This window comes from Fundulus heteroclitus, chromosome 10, assembly GCF_011125445.2.
Source record: "Fundulus heteroclitus isolate FHET01 chromosome 10, MU-UCD_Fhet_4.1, whole genome shotgun sequence".
Lineage (NCBI taxonomy): Eukaryota > Metazoa > Chordata > Actinopteri > Cyprinodontiformes > Fundulidae > Fundulus > Fundulus heteroclitus.
This window is the reverse complement of record NC_046370.1, coordinates 26,574,263-26,595,324: the sequence shown is the minus strand read 5'-3', so window position 1 is coordinate 26,595,324 and position 21,062 is coordinate 26,574,263. Positions and strand designations below refer to the sequence as shown.

General features: G+C 40.6%; 1 protein-coding gene across 3 annotated transcripts; it reads left to right on the top strand.

The window, feature by feature from the left end:
• LOC105922863 (interferon-induced protein with tetratricopeptide repeats 5) lies at nt 1-20,496 on the top strand. Of its 3 annotated transcripts, none has more exons than XM_036142407.1 (10): nt 1-114; nt 7,425-7,610; nt 8,919-9,108; nt 11,137-11,328; nt 11,479-11,706; nt 13,699-13,840; nt 13,926-14,049; nt 14,114-14,258; nt 19,494-19,541; nt 20,197-20,496. In XM_036142407.1, exons 1-10 carry the CDS (start codon nt 110-112, stop codon nt 20,392-20,394), a joined length of 1,458 nt encoding a protein of 485 aa, XP_035998300.1. In that variant the 5' UTR covers nt 1-109; the 3' UTR covers nt 20,395-20,496. The 3 variants fall into 3 exon arrangements, with proteins under 3 accessions (XP_035998300.1, XP_035998302.1, XP_035998301.1); XM_036142408.1 differs by lacking the exon at nt 1-114 and adding an exon at nt 5,186-5,403; XM_036142409.1 differs by lacking the exon at nt 7,425-7,610.
• The last annotated feature ends 566 nt before the right edge of the window (nt 20,497-21,062 follow it).

Genomic DNA, 21,062 nt, shown 5'->3' with positions numbered 1-21,062 from the left:
CCAGCTATAGAATCAGTTTCACTTCTGTGGAAGAGCTCAGCTTCCAGTTCAGTTTCTGCAGAGGATTGAGAGGTCGGCCTTTAAAAAGACGGAACTCGTCTTCATCATCATGAGGTCTGTTTTTTCCTGTGTCTCAACTCAGACTAAAATTAATGTTTGTCTACTTATGTTTAATCGTTCACGTTTCCTGCCCAGCTAATGCTGTAGTGTTTATTATTATTATTATTATGATTTTCTTTATATAGAATCTAACAGTAGCTTGCAGTGGAGAAGCTGGGATGTAGATGTCCAAACGTCGTTAGAAAAGTTCACCAGGTAGCACATCATCAGAAGCTGCTCTCTTACGTCAGAAAGGCCTAATGCCATTTAAAACGGCCTTATGACAAATGGAGTTGTGCAGAAACCTACCCTCAGTCCAGCAGGTGGCGATAAGAACAAACCAAAGGGTGAATATCCTGACTGTTCCTTTTTTCTTCTTTTTACATCATGACAACAGCAACTGAGTAAACATAAAAAGCACTACGGAGCATAATCCAGAGGCGTCCATTCTCTGTGGTGCTAGGGTGAGAATAGTACACTTGATGGGACCAAACCACATCAAAATCTTCTATCTACAATAACCTTTGCTGATGAGAAGACAAAGAAAAGCCATAGTGTCCTCTAGCTGCTTCAATAAAATCACCTTTAAGGAATCTGAAATGTCACAATAAATATGGCCCTATAAAAGAGTCTTAAGATTTAAATCTAATCACTAAAAAAATACCCCTTTTATCAGATGCGATGTCTAAGACTTTACCTTCAAAATCATCTTTGATTAAAGCAACTCCTGCTGACTTGTTTGAACCATGTGCTAGCTATGCATCTTTGACTCGTAGAAATTTCCAAAATGAGTCATCTTGTTAACGGGAATGGCATTCCTGAAGAAGACAGTTTTTGCCTTTTTAAAAAGGAGAGAGATTTTCTTTTATATTACTATGCAGACTCTTTGTATTTTCATTGTTAAATGGACATACAAAAGTGCTTACTACCTGGTGCCAACCACCGTGACAGCCACCAAGCAGACGTGGCATCCTTGTGTCCCTTGTTTACTGTAGGTCTTCACTCAAACCAAGCGTGTTCTCTCGCAGGTAGATGTTATCCTTTCCCCTTCTCCAGATGATATCCTTCACTGTGCAATATGGATGATGATCACTCTGGTCTTACTGTCGTCCCCGTTTCCCCAGTCGATGAACTACGTCGAATCCTGTTCAGGTGCAATTAAAAGTGCAATTTTGCAATTCAGATAGAATTTTATGGAATATGATAGTAACAACACATCTTTTTCAGGGACTCTATACAGTCGTAAGCACCATCTCTGTTTATCACGCGCTTCATGTGTAAAGTGCTACCGTACTTCTTCTATATGTGCCTTGAACGTTTCACTTTTGCTCTGCAACATATAGTTGAAGTCTTCAGTTTTACCATGCTTGAACTCAAAAGATCTTTTATATCTTTGACTTCAGCCTTTACTATGTCCACTCCGCTTTCAGGGAGCTTTTTGGGAAGGTTGAGTTGAGGCAGCCAGTCTATTGAGTAGAGAGTCCAGGAATGGTGCGAAATCAGCATCAATGTCCAAAGTAGAAAATGTTTTCCCATCAGCGTAGTTATGCTCCCTTATCTTGCTTATTGGTGTGGCTGGTTTCTTGGGGCCTCACGCATAAAATAGTGAATAGCTTTCATACTAAAAGCTGGCCAAGGCGCCTAAATACATATGCACATCAGTAAAAATATCCAGAGGGCACCCACCATGTGTCCAAATAACCATGGCAACGACACTGTCAGACAGTCAGAGACACCTTGAGAGATATTTGTAGTGAATGACAGCAAACCAACAGCTTATTGGGTGACATCAGAAACTGGCTATTTTGATGAGGTACTTTGTCCCCGTACACACACTTTGTGAAAGACTTAAAACCCTAAATATTTGTCAGAATCTTAATATAATATAAATATAAAAATATAAATATAAAATTTTTATATAAATATAAAAATACCTAAAAGTCAGCCATTGCGCACAGAGCCACTCTCTGCTGTGGAGCCTCTCTGATTAATGCCATTCTGGCCCGGCCTGGAAGTTCTGGTGGGCGGCCCTCTCTTGGTAGGTTTGTTGTTATACCATGTGCTTTCCATTTGAAGATGAGAAAGTTGATGCCGCTTTGAGGGAACATCAAAGAATTGGGTATTTTTTATAACCCAAGCTGACTTCTCTGTTGCTGACTAGCTTGGAGAGCTCATTTGTCTTCATGGTGTGATTCCTCTTCTCATTTTACATCACATAAAATACTGGTTGGCGTGTAACAAACTGTAAAAAGCCAAGAGGTGTGAATACTTTTGCAATGTAATGTATAAATATTTATTTGATTTTTTTCCCCCGGTCACAGACGTGTGCAGCCTCCAAGGTGGTGGAGATGCTGCAGAATCTGCAGATAGAAGCCGAAATCCTTTGTGCAACATTTCAAACAAAAACGTGGCCAGAAATTTACAGAGTCAGAAAATTGCTCTGGGGCAACATTACTATAGAAGAAATTAATAAATGAGTTTGTTGTAGTATATGGCCAAGCTGGAGATTCCAAAGGTCTCAAAATTCTAGAGAACAATTTTACAGACCAGCAGCTGTGGGCGAGTGTAACGAATACATGGGGAGGTGTCTGACCAGCTAATAGAAATAACCTCCACTCACAGAAGTACCCAAAAGTGGCCAACCATCATTTATTTTTGTCTGATTTTTTGTTTGTTTTTTGTTTGTCTTTTTTCCGTTTTCTGGACATTGCTGTAATCAACATCTTTATCGTCCGCAAGGAGCTGTATGTTATTTTACAGTGATGGTGGATAGTTACTAGATACTAAAAGCAGAGGAAAAGTAAAAAAAAAAACAGAAACACATGCCGATTGCAAATCTTCTGGCAATTCTACAGCCATAAAATTGAAACTATACTAGCGAGGTAATTTATATTCTGGCACCAACGTTCCACAGAATGTTGTAGGAAAGTCAGGAAAATGGCAGATTGCCCTTAAATATGAATTCTGCTACCATTAGTTTTCTGCTTATGTCATGCTGCAGCCTTGCTTGCTGCACCATGGACATTTCAGGGCACTATTCACCCTCCATACATCCAAGTCTCCTCTCCACCTCAGTAATCATCTACACCTGTCAGCCTCTAATCAAGCCAGAACTCATCTCACCTGTCATCCTCTCTATTTAAGCTGCCTGCATTCAGTCCTTCCTTGTCGGTTCGTTCTGTTGGTTTTTGTTTTCTCTTGTTTGATTTTGCTCATTGCTGCTCACTTCATCTGGTTCTCGTTCAGCCTGAGTTCTCTGCCTGTCTGCTGTGATTCTGGTCCTGCTCTCACTCCAGTCGTGCAAGTATTCATCCAGTCGTGCTGCTGATCAAGCCTGGTTTCCAAGTCTCCATTCTGTCGTGCTGCTGATCAAGTCTCCATCCAAGTCTCCATTCTGTCGTGCCACTGGTCTAGCCTGGTTCCATGTCTCCGTTCTGCTGTGCTTCTGGTTATGCTGCCCACGTGCTCTGGGTTCATCCTGCTTGCCAGCTCCAGCCATTAACTGCTTGCTGATCCAGCCTGGTTCTGACTCTCTGGTCTCCTGCTTCCACTACTCATCTTAGAATAAAACTCACAAACTAAGCTGTGTGTGTGGTTCAGTTCGGGTTCAGTACACAAATCATGACAGCTTAAGCCAGGTAATATCCATTATTAACGTTGATATAATCTGTAAAACTCTTGCAAAACAATTGGCTGGCTCAAGTAACTCCTCTAAAAATACACCCTGATCAACCTGGGTTTATAAAAGGAAAGCATTCATCCACAAATGCATGCATACAGTACTGCCAATTGACTGCACTTTACAGAACCCCTAAATATACAACTACAGTCAGGGATTATTAAATATTTGGGTATTAATGTGTCACCTCAATTGGCAGATTTACAAACCTTTTAAAAGAAGATAGAAGATGATCTTGCCACATGGAAATCTCTACTAATTTCACTTATCAACTAGGCTACAAAACATAATCCCTTAGATGGGCTCTGATTAGATACAGAACAGAACATTTGTGATGATATCAAGGTCTCAGATTTGCCATTATTTAGCTCAAACATAAAACACCGTTTACGTCACGAACCAGAGACAGAGGGACCCAGTATTCAACCAGACAAGCAGAGGTTAGGTAAAAGATAATTTATTAACAAAATGCAAAAGCCAAAACGGGCATCAAGCCAAAAATGGGAAGACTGCATCCAATAACCAAAAATAACAAAAAAAGGCAGTCACAGACAAAACTATATGCAAAAACAGGGGACAGGCTAACTCAAATATCCAGAGGCAAACAGGGTCAGAAGAACAGGCAAACAGAGAGAATTGAAAGCTGAACTTGACTCACCACTGGGCACAGAAAAATCAATGATGTGGCAGGGGCAGAGGCAGAGGCAGGTATAAGTAAGGGAGTGATCAGGTGAATGGAGTGAAAGTAATTACTGGCATGGGTGGAGCTAATCAGGAACAGGGAAGTGCTTGGGAGTAAACTGAAGCTGATACGATGGTGACTGGAGAAGGGGAGTGACAGGGTGGAAGAATGCTGGCAGGTGAACTGAATTAAGACTGGTGACAGAAATGGTCTGAGGCTGAGCAGGCCAGATAAACTAATAACTTAAAACAAAATCAAACCACAATAAAACCCAATCTATTCAAAAACTAAGACAGAACCTAAAACAGAAACTGAACTTAAGGCAGGAGAGTGAAGTAATTAATCAAATAACAAACATAAACCATAACCAAACCCAAATCATGACAGTTTATGCTTTAGAAATACCTGTAGGGCTTCTTCAGCTTTTCCTGACAACGTTCTCACAGCCCTTTTTGTTACAGATAGTCTCTTGACAAGGGGTTTATAATCTGAGCAGAGAAAAACTAGTTTGTGATCTGATTTACCCAGAGGAGGTCTTGATTTGGAAATATATGAATCCCTGACATTTCTGTAAAACATATCCAATGTGTTGTTTTTTCTGGTGGAGTAGCTGACAAACTGTTGAAACGTTGGCAGTATTGCAGAGAGTGAGGCGTGATTAAAATCACCAGATATTGCCACAAAAGAATTGAGGTGTTGGCTCTGCGTCTTAGCAACAATGGAATTGATAACATTCCATGCATTGTCGGCAACAGCTGAGGGTGGAATGTAAACAACCACCAAAACAACACTGGTGAACTCTCTTGGCAAATAATATGGACGAAAACTTACTGCCAATAGTTTAATGTCTGGACAGCAGAGACCACACTTCACAGTAACGTGTGCTGGGTGACACCATCTGTTGTTGACGAGCACTGCCAATCCACCTGCTTTCCTTTTCCTGGTACTTTTTAAATCTTTTTCTGCTTGTATTGTTGGGGAGTACAGCAGGGAGACGTTGGAGTCGGGGATATGATCCTGCAGCCATGTTTCAGTAAAACACATAATGCTGAATTCTCAATACTCTTGCTGAGTCCTTGTAAAGGCTTGAAGTTCATCCAACTTAGCTAATGATCTCACGTTGCCAATGATGATGGATGGCAAAGATGGTTTGAACTTCCTCCTTTCTCTCTCTCCTCTTTGTTCCTGCTCTGCAACCACAACGCCTCCTTTTCAACCCCTGTGGGATTTCAGCCTTCAGTTATCGTATTATTTCTGCTTTTGTGATATAAATCAGTTGCTCCCTGTTGTAAACCACCCTGTTGCTAGGGTTATGCATCATAACAAAAGAGCAATATATAGAAAAGTATTAGGATAAATCAATCCAGCCGCACAGCATCCAATACAAGAAGAAAGGCTTGTCCAAAAAAAGCAATTTTTTCCAAGAAAAGCTGGAATGAAATTTCAACGTGCTGCCACCCTGAGCGATGCAATTCTAGAATGTAATATCTCTTCCTATTATGAGGTCGATTTATTAGTCAGCTTTGAACAAAACTCCTGGTCTAAGACATGTTTAAGAACTTTCGAAATGACTAAAAACCCAAATTTACAACTAATACAATACAAAATTGTTCATAAAGTACACTGTACAGGTCAACAATTATTCAGGAAGAGTTTTGCACAATCTATCTGTTCACAATGCACAGGCATTAATACTGACAATTATATTCATGCACTGTGGTTGTGTACACCTGTTCAGAGGTTCTGGGGCCAGATATGTGAAGACTTGTCAGATGTGTCTGATATGTAATATTTCACCTTCTCCTTCAGTTTGTTTGATGGGTAGCTTGTATGATAGCACTTTGTGGAAAAAAAATCAGTTTGCATGGGTTTCAATGCCTTATGTGTCACTAAGAAAATTATTCTCATAAATTGGAAAAGTAAAATACTTCTCAGTATCAATCAGTATAAAGATCTTCTTTTGGGTTATATTAATCTTGAGACAGCATCTGCATCTACTTCAGATCGATTGATCTCTCTGGCCTCCATGATATTCTAATTACATGACCAGCACCTGTCAGTATTGAGTGCTGTACATGCTCATACTTTTCATGTTCATACTTTTCAGATAGTCAACATTTCTGAAAATCCTTATTTTCTATTGGTCTTAAGTAATATTAAAATTTTCTAAGATACTGAATTAGTTTTTTTTTATTCATTGTCAGTTATACCCTTAATCATTAAAATTAAAAGAAATAAACATTTGAAATATACCAGTCTGTAAGTAATTAATTAATATAATACAGAAGTTTCCCTTTTTGAATGTAAGTACTGAAGAATATCGACTTTTTAATGATATTCAAATTATGTTACCAACACCTGTATGTGTGTGTGTGCGCACGCGCGCGCATGTGTGTGTGTATATATATATATATATATCCATTTTCTAATCCGCTTAGCCCAGGGGAGCTTGGTTCATGGCACCCTGCTGTAGGGACAGTTTCTTGGTGCCTGTAAGTCTCACATTTCTTTGTGGCTTACAATTTACAGCTTGATTTCACATTACACTTGGCTGAAAGGACAACAAAGTTCATGGAGAGAAGTCAAATCTGGGGGGTATTTAGAAAAGATAAAATGTACAAGATGTTTTGAGCTATTTCGCAATTTTGTGTTTGATACATAATTCTATATACTTTTGAATCATATTTTTGATGTGTTCACGTCTTCAATGTAGAAAGTCCTAACAATAAGGAAAAGCCATGGAATGACATAGGCGGGTCCAAACTTTTGACTAGTAGTGGAGATTCAGGTGGGAATTGATGCCCTTCCACCTGCTATAAAAGTTGGTTGAGAAATTTGAGATTTGTGGACAGACATAATGCTTTCTTTACAGATGAATTAACCTGAACTCAGTTAACCAATTTAGTCATTGTTCAAATGTCCTGTGTCGTCATCATCTCTAATCTGTCTCTAACTCTTTCACAGTGACAGCAGCGGCAGCAGTGCTCTGTGTTCCATGCTGCAGCAGCTGCAGAGTCGTTTCACCTGGAATCTGCGGAAGGAAGACATGGACATGGAGAGCCTGAGCACTCGACTTAAAGAGCACATAAAACTCCAGCTGGGTCGTCCTGGTGCTGTGGCTCTTTCGTACAGCTTCTTGGCTTACGTTAGGTACAGGATGTGTTCCATATCAGTCACAATTAAAATGCTAGTCATGATATTAAAACTGTGGTGCTGGTAGTACTATATTTTTTTAAATAAGTTATTTACAGCAACTGAACTGTGAGGAGTTCTGCTGATGCAAAGCAACGTTTGATTGAAAAGAAATTAGAAGTGAAGTGCAGAAGACTATATCCTGTAAACTCAGTTACTGGTACAGGATATAGTCTGTACTGGTACTATTGGTACTAGTCTGTACAGCCACTTGCAACAGTTCCTAGGGTTCCAGGAACTGTTGCAAGTGGCTGTTTCTGCTGCATTTCACTGCTGAAGTTGGAACTAGGTTCTGGAAGGGAGATCATGTCTTGGATAATTGATATGCTCAGTTACTACAGGTTACTACTAGGTTAACTGCTTTTAAAAACACTGGTCAATCACACAATTTCAAACTATAGTTGGTAATCCTGTTCTGAAACACTTTTTGTTATACTGGGTAAAATGTTTCTTCCATCCTGAAAGTAGTAATTATATATTCAGAAAAGGGAGGTTAAAAAATGTATCTCTGTGGGAGCTGCCGGCCTGTAAAAACTCTGACCAATCCCTGTCCTTCGCATTAAAGGGTAGGGATTGGTCAGAGTTTTGGTTCTGCCCTTACCTCCCTCTGTTCCTCAAGTTCTGAGGGTATCACATTATGTATTGGTTGTCCCAGATGCCAATCATTCTGACCCGTGAGCGTGCTCGTTCCTTGTTAGTTTCCCCTTGTTGGCTGCGCATTTCTGTGCACTTCTAGTGTTTTTGTATCCGGTTAGCTTAGCGGTTAGCTTTGGTGTTAGCCGTTCATTGTAGCTCCGTTGCTGCTTACTTTGAACATAGATGACAGTCACAAGAAGCAAAGCGTGTACAATTTTATGAGAAGAAGAAGACCAGAGTAGATTTGGAAGATTTTTTTCACATGATCCCCCTGAGTGGAAGAATAGGTCATCCGCGTTCATACTGATCCTGGATGAGGGGGATTGTGGCTTGCTTCTTGCCGCATCCACCTATGGCCAGTATGGGCTCACGGGGTGGTTTAAAGTAGAGTGGGTCAAATAATTGATGCCATTTTTTGAATGTAATTACTGAATAAAAATCAGGTGCTTGGATTCAGGTGCTTACAGACTCACTGTTAGTGAGGAAGTTGTAGTTCCAACTGTGCTGCATGCTGGGGGTTGCAGTTTATCATGTTGTAATAGCATAACATGAGGTTATTTTCTGATTATTCTAAAAAAAAAAAATCAATAGATTATATTAATTTTATTAGATCGCAATGTTTGTTCTCAGATACCTTCAGAACCAGCCAGAAGAGGCCCTGTCACTTCTCCTCCAATCAGAGCAGAAGACCAAGGAGTGCTACGGCGAGGAGAGTGAAAGGCGGCTCATTGTGACCTACGGAGATCTAGCCTGGCTGAAATACCACACTGGATACTACTTAGAGTCCCAGACCTACTGTCAAAGAGTACAGGACATCCTGGTACGCCCATCTTCATCACAATGCTAGTTCCCTAGCCTGTTCAGGCCTCGAGTGTACCATAACCCTAAATCCTCCATTTACATCAGCTGTAGAAGTAAAGATGTGGATCAGAGTGATTCTAGTTCCTGTCAGAAAGTTAAGTCCAGTTTTCTTTTCAGGATAGTTTTAATTCAGCCATATTGCTCCTCCTGTAGGAATGGAGCTTTTAAGGTCATGTTAATGTGGCTCAGTTGGATTTAAGTCTGGACTTTAAAAGGAAACTCCTAAACCTTAATTTTGGTCTTTTTGAACCATTGAAATGTGGATTTTCTTGTGCGCTTTCAATCATTGTCCTGCAGCATAATCTTAGTGTTCTTGAGCGTAATATCACAAACTGATGGCTGGCCATTCTCCTAAAGATATGAGAGCAGAATTCCTGGTCCTATCAATTACATCAAATCATCCAGGTCCTCAAGCTGAAAGGCAGCCCTAGACCGTCACACTACCACCATCAATTTGTTTTTTCTGAAATGCTGTTAGTTTTTCATTTAACATGTACTGTAACCTTCCAAAACATTCCACTTTTATCTTATCTGTTCACAGAATATCAGAATATTTTTCAGACGTTATTCTGGTTTTAAGGCAACATGAGACTAGCCTTTGTGTTCTGTTTGGTCAGCGGTGGTTTTGGAGCCAACAGTTACTCCCCCATGGATTCTCTTTTTGGCTAATTTCTTGGCACCTTTCCAAATTGTGACGAGATGTGGTTATTTACAAATAATTCCCTATTTACCGTATTTTTCAAACCATCAGGCGGACCGGATTATAAGGCGCACTAAATACTCTTCCTAAGTGTGTAATGTCACTCCGCCCCACCCCCGTATACGTACAGCTCTCTCCTGAGAGAGAGAGCTATCCATCTCTGTCGGGAGGACAGAGTAGTTGGACTACACTGCCCTGTTTCTAACATATGGCCAAAATAAACATAACTTAATATATAATTAACTTACTAGGTTTATTGTTGCTGTTGCTATTATTGCTGCTAGCGCGTTCTCCAGGCTGCCTAAAGACTCCCACATACTCAGGTGTACTGTCCTCTTACTGTGAGCTTGGTGAACTCCACTCTGACTCTGCGTGGACGTTTTACCCTTCATAGTCCAGCGTACTGTTGCCTACATTTCATGTGGCAAATTCCTACAATTCCCACACTTTCTGCCAGTGGGATGAAATGGTGGAATAGATGGTAAAATGTGTGATTAGCTAGCTGAGCACCTAGAGCCTAGAGTTTCTTTTTCAGCAGGCTCCCACCTGTCAGGGAGAACAGTGAGGGGACTGTGATGCTGTGTCTGTCCTTGCAACTGCCTGCTTAAGAGCAGCTCAGTGTATCAAGCTCAGTGTCACATATAAAACAATTTGATCTAAAGACTTTTTGCTCCGAGTAGTTTTTAGTGTAACACATACCTGTATGCTATGCGCGGAGTCCGCCTGGAGTACCCGCGGACTTCCGCAAAGTGAACTACACCCGAGCATGTGGGGGCCTTTACATGAATGCATTTCATGTCAGGCAGTCTTGAAGACAGCTCAGGGGTCCGATCAGGTAGTGACACAGTGTACCGTATTGCTCTGAATATCCATTGAGCAGAGCGGCTTTGTTGCTTACCAAAGTCGTACTAACACATTTTAACAGATTTTTGAGCGAATTGTACCACATAAATTTGGTCTGTAAGCACAACTTTAATCATACATAAGGCGCACCGGATTTTAAGGGGCACCATCAATTTTTCAGAAGATTTAAGGATTTTAAGCGTGCCTTATAGTCCGGAAAATACGGGATGATTGGATGAGGACTTTTTTTCTTGATATTCATAAAGTCATTTAAAATCTTTTCTTTGTATTAATTTAGATTGCCTTTGTCTGGCATTAGCACTGCCTTGCATAGATATCACAGGAATGTACCTTAGTTCAACTCTTAGTATTCTGGCTGTTGCAGCTGAATACCTCTGTAACTGGAAACCTTTAAAAAAATTGTGCTGCCTTCTGCTTCCACAGAAGAAGTATCCCAGCAGCTCCTCCACAGTTCTCCATCCAGAGGTTTATGGGGAGCAAGGTTGGACTTACCTCAAATTTTCTAAGTCTTTATACCCCAAAGCCATCGAGTGCTTTTTAAGCGCTCTGGAGATTCAGAAGGATGACAGTGAGTGGAATGCCGGATACGCCATCGCCCTCTTCCGAACAGAAAGGGTGAGTTTTCCATCCAACATGCAAACTGGAAACATGACATATTTTTAGCACAAAGAGGCTTGTATTACCTTAGAAACTTAATCTGTGAAAGAGATCATTAACTTATTGAACTGACAGAAGACTATAAACAGCAAACAAATCTCTTTGCAGAATAAACCAGAACCATCTGAAAAACCTGAGGATTCTGCTGCCATCAAACAGCTTCATCAAGCACTGGAGATAAACCCCGATGATGCCGTTCTGCTGTCCATGCTTTCTGTGAAGTTGGGTGCCTACAAAAAACATGAAGAAGCTGAAAGTCTAGTGGAGAAGGCACTAAAGACTGACCCAGAAAACCCTCATGTACTGCGTTACATTGCCAAATACCTTCGTAACCAGGTTGGTGTGAGACTGTTTTACAGAACCACCAATGAAAAATGGAACCCAAGCCTTTCTGGGTTATCTGAACTAAGGGGTTGGGGTGGGGGGGTGGGGGGGTTAGTCTCCCCATCCATCAATCCATCGATTGTCTATACCTGCTTGTCCATACAGGGTTGTGGGGGAGCTGGGGCCGATCTCCAGTGCTCATTGAGCCAAAGGCAGAGTACCCCCTGGACATGTTGCCAGACCATTATAGGGCAACACAGAAACACACAGGACAAACAACCATGCACACATCCACTTACACCCAGGGGCATGTACAGGGAGAACAAACTCTATACAGAAAGGTTTTTACAATTGAACCCAAGTTAGAGATCAGGAACTCAATAACATTTTCTATTGAGGTGGAGGATATTTAGGAGGATATGAGCTCAAGCAACCATATGGGCCCTATTGGGACGCTTGAATCATGGTGAGTGAACAGAGGACTACGCATGGTCCTTTCAAGTTTTTTTTATAGATCCCAACTTTTGTGTTTAAAGTGACGTTCGCAAGTTACAGGCTCAGTTTTGTATCATGGACCCTCGATCCTGGACTGATGCCCCAGTAAGCCCTTGCTAAAGTCCAATCAGGTCGCAGAGGACACAACTCAGCCAGTCCTATATTCAATTAGCTGTATTTCCCTAGTTTTTAAGTTTCTAAAGATTGATATATAAAGTCAGGACTTTGATGCAATCAACTGGTTCCCTTATATAGGACATTTTTGACCCAATCTGTATAATATGATTAAACTTGATTTTGTAAAGTGCCTTGAGATGACATGTTTCATGATTTGGCGCTATATAAATAAAATTGAATTGAAATTGATGTTATGAACTAGAATCAGGCAAACCCAGTATTCAAACCAAACAAGCGAGGTGAAGGCAAAAAACAGGGTTTAATAATAAAACAGGGACAGGCAAGGCTCAATGGTCAAAATGGCAGTCCAAAATCCGGTACACAAAAGGCAGTCCAAAATAGGCAGAGGTACAGACAGGGCAAAGCAAGCTCGGATAACCATGGGACAGAATCAGGTCGGTAAACCGGTAAATCAGTCAGACAGGGCAGGAAAAACAGATCAGGGAACAGGCTGGCTCAGAATCAAAAAGGCTCTCAGGTTAGCATCAACAGGTCAATCAAGAAAGGAACGCTGGAACAAAACTCACCGTGGGCTCGTTAATTATCTGGCGGAGAACTAAAGACCGAGGCAGAACTATATAGTGAAGTGCACAGGTGAAATGGAGTGAAAACTAATTACAGGGAAACAGCTGGAACTAATCAGAGGCAGGGAAGTGACTGACAGTGAACTGAACTGATAGGTTGGTGACTGCTGACAGGGGAGTGAGCTGGCAGGTGAACAGAACTGAGCTAAAAGCTTACAGAACCCTAACAGATAGTATAACACAAAGAACAAAATCAAACCACAACAAAACTCAAACTATTCCATGATTCAAAACTAAGACAGAACCTAAAATCATGACAATTGAATTGAATATATTCTATTCAACTCGGTTTATTTATATAGTGTGATTCGCTACAAACACCATCTCTGCCCTGAATGTCTCTTTCCAAGACAACCAGGTTTAAGGCCTGTCCACGCTAACATGGAGATAATGGAAAGAGAGGATTTTTTTATCCTGTGTTTTTAGCTTTCTGAAAGCAGATTTATTAAAGTTTGTTTTAAAATTGTAGCGGTAAAAACGATTTGTGGCGTATACTTATGTGAACTGTGTATCCAGAGATTTTTTTCAAAAAATGTATTTGAACCTCACCAGTATTTTTATGAATTACTAGAAGATTTACAAGTATTTTTTTTATTTTATAATAAGTCAGGGAAGAAGATCATCTGCTCCTATTTTGTTCTTAAAACCTAGCCATGAAGATAAAATGTGTCATTGGGTATACAGTTTTTCCAGAGTCCATTAAATATAGAAAAGCTAAGATCAGGTCCATCTCTGCTGTCTGCTGCAGGGAGAGAATGATCGGTCAATCGATTTGCTGGAGCGAGCACTGAAGAGGACCAGCCAATCAGCATTCATTCACCATCAGTTGGGCCTTTGCTACAAAAAGAAAAAGATTGCTGAGCAGAGCTCCAAGCCTTACAAAAAGCAAAGTATTCAAAAGGTTCACATATAGAGCTACATGAAGTTGTGTTGTGTAAAATCAAGGCATAGAAGTCTTTTTGTGCTCTCCAACAGTGGTGCAACAGCTACGACACCAGTGCATCCAGAACCTGGAAAAGGCAGTGAAGATAAAACCTTCCTTTGCTCTTGCACGGGCAGATCTGGCTCTAATGTATGGAGAGGACAAAGACTTTGACAGGTGAGATAAACACAAAGCTACACTTTAATGTAGTGTGGACTTCTCTTAATTAACTGTCTGTCAGGGCTGAGGAGATGTTCCAGCATTGCTTCAAGATGTTCCCTGAGATACCAGACGAAAGCGTTTGTCAGGTTATTCACCAGCGTTATGCTGAATTTCATTTCTATCACACCAAAAAGCCGGCGGACGCCATCGATCACTACAAAAAGGTAATTTCTGAGATAGAGCTGCTCCAAATGATTCCTTCTGCTGTAGTTAGGTGGTAGCACACAGCTATCCCTAAATTGGGGGTTCTAAATATATATTTTTTGTAACTATATTTGCATACAGAACTAATGGATAACCTTATCGCAAGCCATACTTGTTTCTGGTTGCAACTGTCCAGATGAACTGACAACAAACCTTCATTCTCATGGTGACATGATGGAGCACCTTGCCGTAGATAACTGTAGCTGGCCGTTGTTAGCCAGAACACCCTGAAACTTGCAGCTCTCATATATTGTCCAGCCACTGCCAGATGCAAAGCAGCATGGGAGGAGGTTATTTCCCCCTGTAGTTTTGGAACAGGTTGCAGCATAGACATCATATACGTAGACGCGTCGTTGGGAGTAGGTTTGTACGTCAACGTCACCGCCATAATCGTATGTGGCAGAAAAAAGTTGAGTTCTGTTATTGTGAACGTGGATCAGAGAAGATGCCTCATTCCTGTGCTGCATGGAAATGTATTCTGGCTGATTTCACTACTTGTATCTGCCTTCTATAAACTAAGGCTGCACCATGTTGTAAAACTGGACACACTAAAGCTGCAGAGTGGTAACACTAGAAAAAAGCTGTGCAAGACCATTCTATTTCAAGGTTTTTAGTTTGCATACAGTACAGACTATTGTATTTAGACATAGATGTGCATATGTAGATTTTGAAATATATATATATATATATATATATATATATATATATATATATATACATATATATATATATATATATGTATGTGTGTGTGTGTGTGTGTGTGTGTGTGTGTGTGTGTGTGTGTGTGTGTGTGTGTTATGAATATAAGGATCAATTTGTTAAATCTAAACATTGTGGTCTTCATTATTTCATAAAAACGTGTCACATGTGAAACTTTTGGAACAGACTTTTTGGGGGCGTATTAAAGAGGCAAAATTACTAATATGAGAAAATAAGACCTTGGACAAATACATAAAAGTGGTAATTTAATGAGAAAAATGTCATATTATGAGAATTAAGAGGGGACATTTCCAGAATAGTCACAGTTTGCAGAATTATTTCACTCCTGGAGTAATAGGGCCAGGTTAGATTATTTTAATTATTTTTATTCTTTACGAGAATAAATTCAACAGAATGAAGCTAAAGGGATACAATAATAAACTTGTAATATTACAAAAATGAAAATATTACGAATACAAAGTATATTCTGAGATTAAAGTCCCTCTGATACTGTTTAAGTGACTGAGTAACTGCAGATTTGCCACATTTAAGATGGCGAACGCTCTGACGCATCGCAGCCTAGGCAGAACCCGCCCAATGACGCGTCTACGTATATGATGTCTATGGGTTGCAGGACGTCTCTGTGTAATGATAATGGTGTGTTACTAATTGAAATAGTGTAAGTAAATGTTGTGAACTCAGAAGTCATGAGTGCAGATAACTACTGTTTTTCATGAATAGTAAGATATTCACTGAGACGCTGATATTTCTGCCCGAGAACTCAAAACTAGTGCTTTGTAGAAGAGCACGTTAAATAATTGCCTTTTTTTACGAAACGGAGAGACAGAGGAAATTCTAAATGTTTTTTTTTTTTTTTTTTGCTCAACCAAAGTAAAACTTATTAGAGTTTCTCCAAGATAACTGAAATTATTTTTGCCAGGGTATGATACGTTTTAGAGTCGATTTGGGATTTGATTGACTCAATGTATATTTTTGTGAAATAGACAGCAAACTCAGTGAGAACAAATCTACAGATAATTTCTACATTTTCGTTTGTAATAACTTCTTTAGAGTGACTCCAACATTTACCAATGTTACCATTTGGTTTTGCATTGTGATAAGGCTAACCTTTACTGGGTGCCTTAGGCTTTGGTTCCCACCAGTTTCCAACCCTTTGAGTCTGCTGGATCACTGGAGAACTGAAGGTGTGCCTTTTCTAGGGCCTGTCTCCTATTGGAATGTTTAAGAAGCTAGGTTTTCCTTCTGTCTGATAGGACACATCTTTCCCAAACAAGTTGAGCATCTCTGCAAACCTCCTACATGGAGAGATGCATTGTCCTGCAATGCATGGTACACTTTTATGTAGATTTTGAAGGAACAAAGACTTATAAAGGTGGTCCTCTTTGGGACCTGGAGTATTCCTCTGTCCTTGAAAGTAAACCTTCCATAAGCGGTTTAAAATTCTCTTGGTGTTCCAACTTCCTTTTGCAGAACAGCAAAAGTGTCAAGAGTCACAGAGCCTATCCCTGTACACAGATTACTCTTTTCTTAAAGGTGTATAGCCACGTTATTGGACTTTTTTTATTTATGTCAGTAGCTCACTCTGGTTGGATACAAAGTTTTTATGAAAGATTATCACATTCTGCTGGCGTATTAGTTATTATTTTGCCGTGTTACGCAGTGTTTATGCTCAATTTGTTAGTGAATAAAGCCTTTTGTGTTTATTTTGAATAATAGAGGAAGTACAACACTGCATGCACAGCAGGGGATAAAACAAGGAAGCAGTTAACAGCTATTAGCATCTCCCAGCGAAACAATGCAGAATGGTTCAAGATCCAGTAAAAAAAAAAAAAAAACTCAAAAAATATATATAGATTCCAAGGAAAAGACTGAAACACTGCTGGGAATACAGTATGAACAGCAGAGAGTTGATTGATGTGAGTAAATGTTCTGATATGAGGCTCTTAAAGTTGCTGTAGATCGGTTTATTCAATTAATAACGGTTGGCCTTTGATCACGCCGAGCTGCCGCTTTACTGCAAAGCATTGCAGAGGGTGAAGCTTGGTATGGCATTGTTTAATACCGTTTCCTTAATTAAGCAAACTGGCATTATGATAATTCTGTGATACTTCCGGTAAATGGTGCCACATCTGTTTATATCTGGTCATCTGGGGCTATTTCTAGCCACAAACAGGACACAGGAAAATTGGTGTATATAACTCGATTTTATCATGAGCAAGCGTTTCTTTGGCTTTTTATAAGCATATAACGTGGCTATATACCTTTAAAGCTTGACAAAGTACTGAACAACTTTCACAAATCTCTGGAGGAAATTTGTGAAAGTTATTCAGTTTTAATCCAGATAGTCAGGATTAAAACATTATTGATTATCTGCAGGAGGGCGTGTGTTGTCCTTTTGACCTGCCCTTTCCTAACCTGACTCAAGCCAGACGTATGTCGTTCCGCCTAGCTTCACTCACATACATCTGGGACATCGCCCATAGAAAGTGATTTCTCCAACCAATTTTAGTGTCTGGCCAATCAGGACGCAGGGCTGGCATTTCATAGATGTGACGTAGTGGAGACGCGACCGTGACGTGAGACTGTTTTGATAGCAATGGCGGCTCGTCGAGGAAGCAAGCGTTAACATTGATGCTGCTATTTCTTCCGTGTTGTCCAATCTACCTAATATTGTTTCATTAAAAGAACATCAGAGAACGCCTCTGAAGGCTTTTGTTGGTGGAAACCATGTTTTCACCCTTCTCCCGACCGCATTTGACGCTTCCACTTCTGCAGCGGACGCGGACGCGCCCCGGAGCGGTTAGCGCGAACCATATTAGGAGACCTTTAGTCCTCAACTCAGTCGGCCCGGGATCGACTCCGACCCGCGGCGCTTTGCCGCCTGTCTCCCCCCCTCTTCCTGTCAGTGAGAAACTGAAGCCTGTTTGTAAAAAAGAAAAAAACAGCTAGGAGCGTTCATGTTTTCATTAAAGCTCTTCCTCCAGAGATTCATGAAAGTTATTCAGTACTTTGCCAAGTTTTAAGAGAAGTATAATCTGCTGTGGGTCACGTGACTCTCCTGGCTCCTAGGGGGTGACACAGAGTCAGGACAGGTGCTGGTATGAGTCAGGTGTGACGGCTGTTCATCCCTCCAATTTGAACCACCTGCATCTGCAGAGTAATGTAACTGGTACTCTTTGTCTCTGTCTACTGCTGTAGGGTGGTTCAGGCCTCCACTGTGGTCACATGACTTCTAACACCTCTCATGGGCTGTGTGAGAGTCCTCTCTTTAAACTCAAAATGATGAGGCTGTCTCCTAAATTTTGGGGAAATTGACTCTGTTCTAGGTGCTTTGTTAGAAACTGCATACCTGCTCTCTGATCCTATCTCATGCAATTAGTTAACCTGCTGGGGTTGGTCATGTGAGGATTTCATCTGAGAGGTGGGGGACTTACTTCCTCTTGTGGGATGCAGGCTCACTGACATTGTGAGTATTGAACTTCTGAAACTCAGAAGCTTCTTCCATCCTCACCTCAACTTTAGAGCTCAAGTCCAGACCTGATACCAGTGACTGCAGCGTCTGTGATGGTATACGTTTATATGGCTTGTAATTTTTGTGAGGTGGCAGTTCGATTTTCTTGATTTTCTTGCTTGTTTTTGAATGTGAAGTCGCTTTTTTGGGCTTTGCATTTTTCCAATCGGACCATTTTTCTGGTTATTGCACCGCACACCAAAAGCTATTAGCCTGGGTAATATCAACTAGCTCATTGCGAAAAAAGTCTATTTTTTGCAATAATCTCTATAATAATTTAAAGCTAATAATAAATATATATTTTTATTAGCTGTAACTCTATGCAGATTCAGCAGGTTTCTTCCTCACTTTTGATCTGTTGTGAGCGAGGACAGAACAGCCCTCTCTTACCTTTATATTAATACTGCTTTCTTCCCACACATTTTGAAGTCTCTACATTTTAACCAATGGTTAGTGAGTATGACTGAGTGAATGTACAGAGTAGAGTGCTTTGAGTGGTCAGTATGACTAGAAGAGCGCTATATAAAGTCAGTCGTTTACCATTTGACTCCTCAGTTACTCCTCTGAAACTTCTCTGTAATCCCTCTCAGAGTCCTCTGTAACTCCAGTGGAGAATCTCTCTAACTTTTCTATAAATTCTCTCTGAGTTGTATGTTATTCCTGTCTTCCAGCTCATCTCTGACTCATCTGTATTTCCTAGGGCAATTCTTCTTGACACCGCTGCAACCTCTCTCTTGATTCCACTGTAACTTCTCTGTAACTCCGGACACCTCTGGAACTTGTCACTGATCCCATGTACCTCCTCTCAAACTCATTCGTAAATATCCTGAAAATACCTTGTAACCCCTCTGTATCTCCTCTGACTCATTTGTGGCTTCCAGCTGACTCCTCTTTACCCCCCTCTCTGAGCACTTATAACTCTCTGACTAGCTGACTCCTCTGTAACTCCTCTCTAAATCCCTAGGGTCTACAGCTGACACCGAAAACGTGGGAATGGATACAGTGTATTAAGGTAAGGTTTTACACGCATCACTAAGGACTTACATTTCCATAAAAGCTCCTGAACTTCATCAAACGTTAGTTAAGTTCTAAGGAAATCGTTTTTTTCTGAGTTCTGAATATAAGTTGAATACGACACTCCAGGTAAACCTGAACACTTTAGATCTACTTGAAATTCTAAAGGAAATTTTAAGGAGCAGGTACTGCTACTGTAGATACTACTACAGCTGCTGCTGGTCTTCTTCTACTCTGATGGTCTTCTTCTACTCTGATGGTCTTCTTCTACTCTGATGGTCTTCTTCTACTCTGATGGTCTTCTTCTACTCTGATGTCACTGTTGTGTTCATCCATCACTGTGTGAAATTGCTAAAACAAAATCAGGCCTGTGGCCAAACCTTGGCCATCAATTAAACAGTTTCTTCTCAGGGTAGGATGGGGGATTCTGATCCAGTTTAGTTTAAATGTACATTAAAGCAGCTCTTTCATGACCAGTTTTGGAAAAGTATCTGTCACACTGAAACATTTTAGATCATCAGTAAACGCCCCTTTGCCCCTGGCTCGGTGGCAAAGGGGCTTTTATTAACCAGTCTTAGTTAAAAAGCCAATCTTTCTCTTTTAACTCTGATCTTGCCTGATGAGATGATGTTTTGCCATGATTTTTCCTGCAGAAGCTGAAGAAGATAGCAGATGATCGCCTTTCTGAAGACGAGGATGACAGCCTAGCCTACGCTCTGTTGGCTCAAGTGGCCAAAGCGGAAGGAGACATGGAAAAAGCTGCCGAGATGTTCGAGAAAGCTCTGGACTGTGACGAAAACAACAGCGAGTACCTAAGTGCTCTGTGTGAACTGCGTATGAATTTGCACTAAATTATTGAAATGTATTTAACCTAATGATTGATCTACGTGTAAAATGAAATCAGAATGTGTGAGATGTGTCATATGACCTTAAATAAACTCTTCTATTCATCAGATGGCCTCAGTTTGGACTTATCTGAAGCTGTTTGTTGCAGAAGGTTTCCTTTTGTTCTGTGTGGACAACGAGCAGGGAACACGGTTCATTTCAGAGCAACCATGGAGCCAAATGGAAGGGGGGGGGGGGGGGGGGATGTGTGCCACAACAGCTGAAAGCGGCATAACCTGGCTTGAATTTAAGGACTTTCACCAGAGCTACAGTTAGATGTTAAAGAAAGCTCTGGCTATGATAGAAAACAGCAGGAAATCTCTCTGGGAGCTTCCAGCTGGATTTGCATCAAGGTGTAAAAAATATGATCCTTTATTTCTAAACACATTAAAAGGTTCTTCAGAGCCCCAAATTGCTTTCATTCCTGTAGCATCTCTGATCCTAGACAGGAAAAAGTGTTGCTCCATAAATTGGGAAATTGTAACACACCTGCTTGTGTCTGCAGGACATAGTAGTAAGTGTCTCTTCCCTTCTCTAGAATTAATGGGCAGCCCGTGAAGCTGAAGAAGCAGCAGGGTGATGTGGTGTATTTAGAGGACTTGGTCAAATGAACCATCTAACTGATCCAAAGAGA